This window comes from Geospiza fortis, unplaced genomic scaffold (assembly GCF_000277835.1).
Source record: "Geospiza fortis unplaced genomic scaffold, GeoFor_1.0 scaffold184, whole genome shotgun sequence".
In the NCBI taxonomy this organism is placed as follows: Eukaryota; Metazoa; Chordata; class Aves; order Passeriformes; family Thraupidae; genus Geospiza; species Geospiza fortis.
The window spans coordinates 173,994-179,051 of NW_005054688.1; the positions used below are offsets into that span (position 1 = coordinate 173,994).

Below are 5,058 nucleotides of genomic sequence, written 5' to 3' on the forward strand. Positions count from 1 at the left end.
GCTGTTCCTCGGAGAATGAAAGCAGAGAGTGAACCCCCCCCAGCGCCATCAGTGCCGGGTGGGAAACTGCTGCAGCTGGGAGCCTGAACGTTAATCCCTGCATTATGTAAGGAAAATTATTGTCAGGCTGGGGAATGAGCGCCGGGAGCTGCTGCCAGCCCGTTGTGCCCATCCAGGGTCGCACAGGGGGGCACAGGGCGCTGCTGGAGGGAGGGTGGGAATTGTGACTCAGGGCTCCTGCTGCTATTTTCAACACCTGGGCTGGGTCTGGTGGGAATAACAGCTCAGCTCGGGGAGGCACAGGGCTGGCAGCCCGTGTGGGGACAGGGACAGGACACTCGGGGTGTCCCCAGTGACAGCGGGCAGTGACCACCAGCTCAGGGGACGCTGTGATGGAAAAATGCTCTGAGAAATTAAATAACTGCCCCAAAATCCCCCTCCCCACGTCCACCACGCCCCTGCATTTCCCTGCTGGCCGTGGCCTCTCCCCGGTGGCATTCCAGGGCCACCAAGTGCCCCAGGCAGGGTGACACTTGTGCGGGGGAGCTGAGGGGTCAGGGCAGCAGCTCCCCGGATCTGCCCTGGATTTGGCAACACTTGTTCTTGTTTTTTCCCTGCTGGAAGGTGGTCCTTGCAGGTCCTTTCCTTGCTGGAAGGTGCACATGGTCCTTGCAGGTCCTTTCCCTGCTGGAAGGTGTGCATGGTCCACACGTCCCGTGTGGGGACAGGGACAGGACACTCGGGGTGTCCCCAGTGACAGTGGGCAGTGACCACCAGCTCAGGGGACGCTGTGATGGAAAAATGCTCTGAGAAATTAAATAACTGCCCCAAAATCCCCCTCCCCACGTCCACCACGCCCCTGCATTTCCCTGCTGGCCGTGGCCTCTCCCCGGTGGCACTCCAGGGCCACCAAGTGCCCCAGGCAGGGTGACACTTGTGCGGGGGAGCTGAGGGGTCAGGGCAGCAGCTCCCCGGATCTGCCCTGGATTTGGCAACACTTGTTCTTGTTTTTTCCCTGCTGGAAGGTGCACATGGTCCTTCCCAGGGCTGTTGTGTCCCTGGGATGGATTCCAGGCAGGAATCACAGTGATACTTTGTAGGGAAGGTCCTTGCTCGGGGTGGACGCAGCCAGGGCTCATCCCCAGCACAGAAAACAGAACAATTCAGGGGAGGTGTCAGCACCTCCAGAACTCTGCTCTGAACTTTGCAATAATTGTGCAATTCCTTGAGAATGGGGTTAAAGCCAGGCGTGGATGTGCTGGGACAGCCACGGCCCTAAGTGGGGACACAGCCCTGAGTTGGGGTGACAGCCTCGAGTTGGGGACATGGCCCCAAGGTGGGGACTTGGCCCTAAATGGGGACACAGCTCTGAGCTGGGGACACAGCCCTGAGGTGGGGGACACAGCCTTGAGCTGGGGGAACAGCCCTGAACTGGGGGGACATCGCTGGCCTGGAGAACACAGCCTCGAGCTGGATGACATTCCCGAGCTGGGGTGACATCCCTGAGCTTGGGGGACACAGCCCTGATCTAGGGGACTCAGCCCCCAGCTAAGGTGACATCCCCAATCTGAGGTGACATCCCTGAGCCTGGGAAACAGCCCTGAGCTGAGGTGACATCCCTGAGCTGGGGTGACATCCCCAAACTGAGGGGACATCCCCACGCTGAGGGGACATCCCCGAGCTGGGGTGACATCCCTGAGCTGGGGAGACAGCCCTGACTTAGGGGACACAGCCTCAAGCTGGGGTGGCATCCCCAATCTGACATGACATCCCCAAATTGGGGGACAGCCCTGTGCTGGGGTGACATCCCCAATCTGGGGTGACCTGCCCAAGCTGAGGTGACATGCCTGAGCTGAGATGACATCCCTGAGCTGAGGGGCCATCCTCAAGCTGAGGTGACATCCCCACGCTGGGGTGACATCCCCAATCTGAGATGACATCCCCAAATTGGGGGACAGCCCTGTGCTGGGGTGACATCCCTGAGCTGAGGGGCCATCCCCAAGCTGAGGTGACATCCCCAAGCTGAGGTGACATCCCCAGCTGCCCCTGGCCCCAGCTGTCCCCAGCCTGCAGCCCCATTAGCCCAGCCCTGCACAGCTGTGAGCCCCGTTTGCTGCTCAGCCCGAGCCTTTTGCAGATCTCAGCTCTGCTGGGCTCAGCTCTGCTGATCAGAATCGTTTCCCTGCCCTCGCCCTGCGTTCCTCCCGCATCCCGCAGCAGCTCTGCCCTCCCAGCCTGCCTGCAAAACAAAGCTCTGGAAAACGGCGTTTTCATCAGGATCAATTTCCTTTCATCCTGCGCCTGCCAGCGGGTCTGCTGCATGCAGGGAAAGTGTGGCTTTTCCTAATCCCCCCCTTAAATCCCCTGCACAGTTGCTGGGATTTAGCAGGCAGGGCCCGTTAATGCTCCAGGGATCCACATTGTCTCTTTTTTTGGGGGGGTTGTTTTCAAAGCAATAACCTGGTGTGCCTTCCCCAGCATGGCAGGGAGCAGGGTTTCAGCCCAGCGCTGTTCCCTGCCCATCTCAGATGGAATCCCGTGGGTAAATCATGGAATTCCAGGATGGTTTGGGTTGGGAGAGACCATAAAACCCATCCAGTGCCACCTCTGCCATGGGCAGGGACACCTTTCACCATCCAACCCAGCCTTGCGCGCTTTTAGGGATGGGGCAGCCACAGATTCTCTGGGAATTCCATCTCACCCCCCTCACAGCCGGGAATTCCTTCCCAAAATCCCATTTAAACCTCCTTTTCTTTCCAAATCCAAAAGATTGGCTTTGCAGAGGGCTACTCCCTCTTTGGAAACAAGAGTTTGAGCAACTTTTCCCCTCCCCTCCCCGGCGGGTGTTTCCCCTTTGGGCCTCTCCAGAGCTGCCTTTTCCTTTGCCACGGTCACTTTTTCCCTTTTCTGTCCGGAGAACTGCACATCTGGGCAAAAAGTCTGTTTCCTGCTGTTTGTAATTTCTGCCTGGTGATAAGAAACCAAAGCGAAAACCCTCCGTGGAGGGCCCGGCCTAAAAATAGCCTGGGAGTGGGGTCTGAAAACCACGAGTTTGTTATGACTTCATTTTTATTTTTTTTAAGAAAATTGCCGCTCCAGACGGGGTGAATCCAGCTGGGATTGGCCTTTTGCTCCCATCCTCCAGCCCTTGCTCCATCACTGCTGCAGTGAGGAGGCAGGAAAAGCTTTGGGGTGAAGCTGGGATGAAATCCCAACACCCCCAGACTCCCAGCAGGGCAGGAAAAACAGAAAAAAAAAAGAGATGGAACAACAGGAGGGCTCTGGCTTTTCCAAGCCCCTGCTCCAGATGGGATTGTTCCCGAGCAGGATCCTGAGAGAACATTGCTCCCTGTTCCCCGCTGCGTTTCCTGGTGATAATAACTCACTCCCAAGCAGCGATCCCGCAGCTTTATCCCTATTAAAGGGTCATTCGGGGAAAGTGGGATGGAAATGGGAAATTATTCAGGTCTGCCAAGAGTATTTAACTTTCAAGCAGCTCTTAATTAGAAGCCAGCAGCCATTTACACAACCAGGGAGGTTTTGCATAAGAATCTGCATATAAAACCCAGCAACTGGGAAGATTTAGGGATTTTTTTTAAATTTTTTTTTTCCCAACTGGCCAAGCAGCACATCCAGGTTGGAGAGCACGAGGCAGGGCCTGGGTTGCAGTCCAGGCTCTCCAAATGCAGCTTCAGGAGAGCGATTTCCTCTCCCAAAGCTCCAGTTTTGCCATCTGTACAATGGAATTTTGGCGTTTGTTCCGAATTCCCTGCGGTGGCAGCTGGTGCTTGCAAGAGGAGCTTGGGGAAGGCAGAGGAGTCCCTGCACCTGCAGCTCTGGGAGCTGGAGCTGCCCCCAGCCTCCCAAAAATTGGCATTAGGATGGAAAACTTTGGGGTGAAAGCAGGACTGAAATACCTCCAGGCTGCTCAATTTCTGTGCTCTGAACTGGTTTGGGGATGAATCTTGGTTTTCCTTTTTCCCGCCTGGCTGGAGAAATCCCATCTGGGCGCCAGGTGAGGGTGGAAAGGCAGAGTCAGGGGCTGCTCCCTGGTGAATTCCACTGGGCAAATCCAGCCCTGAACCCAGGCTGGAGTTGGGGGTTGAGCAACTGCTGTGCTCTTTTTACTGGGGTGTCCCTGGGGATCAACTGAGATGTTCCTGGGATCACTGGTGTGTTCTGGGGTCACTTTGGGTGTTGTGGGGTCACCTGGTGTGTCCCTGGGATCAACTGGGGTGTTCTGGGGTCACCTGGTGTGTTCCTGGGGTCTACTTGTGTGTTCCTGGGATCAGCTTGGGTGTTCCTGGGATCAACTGGTTGTCCTTGGGATCAACTGGGGTGTTCCTGGAATCACCTGGGATGTTTCTGGGGTCAACTGGGATGTTCCTGGGATCACCTGGTGTGTCCCTGGGGATCAGCTGGTGTATTCCTGGGATTCCAGCAGTGCTGGCATACTTGGGAAATCTCCAACCAACCCCAAAACTCCCCCAGCCTCTCCGGTTAATTATTCTCCTGCCTCTTCCGTGCATCCCAAGCCCATTTCTGAACTTTTTCCTCCCTCCCCTGAGCACTGCCTTCCTTTTTTTCCTTCCCCTCCAGCTGGACAAGGGCGACGTGCCCCCCCTGAACCTGCCGGCGGGCGCCGGCGGGCACGGCGACGCCGATGGCCCCGTGTGCCTGGACGTGCCCGATGGCACCCCCGACCCTCAGCGCACCAAAGCCGCCATCGAGCACCTGCACCAGAAGATTCTCAAGATCACGGAGCAGATCAAGATCGAGCAGGAGGCGCGGGACGACAACGTGGCCGAGTACCTGAAGCTGGCCAACAACGCCGACAAGCAGCAGGCGTCGCGCATCAAGCAGGTGTTCGAGAAGAAGAACCAGAAGTCGGCGCAGACCATCGCGCAGCTGCACAAGAAGCTGGAGCACTACCACAAGAAGCTGAAGGAGATCGAGCAGAACGGCCCCAGCCGCCAGCCCAAGGATGTTTTCCGGGACATGCACCAAGGGCTGAAGGATGTGGGCGCCAACGTCCGCTCCAGCATCAGCGGCTTCAGC

The 5,058-nt window shown here is 57.1% G+C and overlaps 1 protein-coding gene across 1 annotated transcript in view; it reads left to right on the forward strand.

Moving 5' to 3' along the window:
- Positions 1 to 5,058, forward strand: part of TMCC2 (transmembrane and coiled-coil domain family 2) — a 29,112-nt gene that overhangs the window by 20,511 nt on the left and 3,543 nt on the right. Inside the window, exon 3 of the mRNA XM_031065142.1 lies at positions 4,594 to 5,058. Coding sequence (XP_030921002.1) covers positions 4,594 to 5,058 — 465 coding nt within the window. The remainder of the gene's footprint in view (positions 1 to 4,593) is intronic.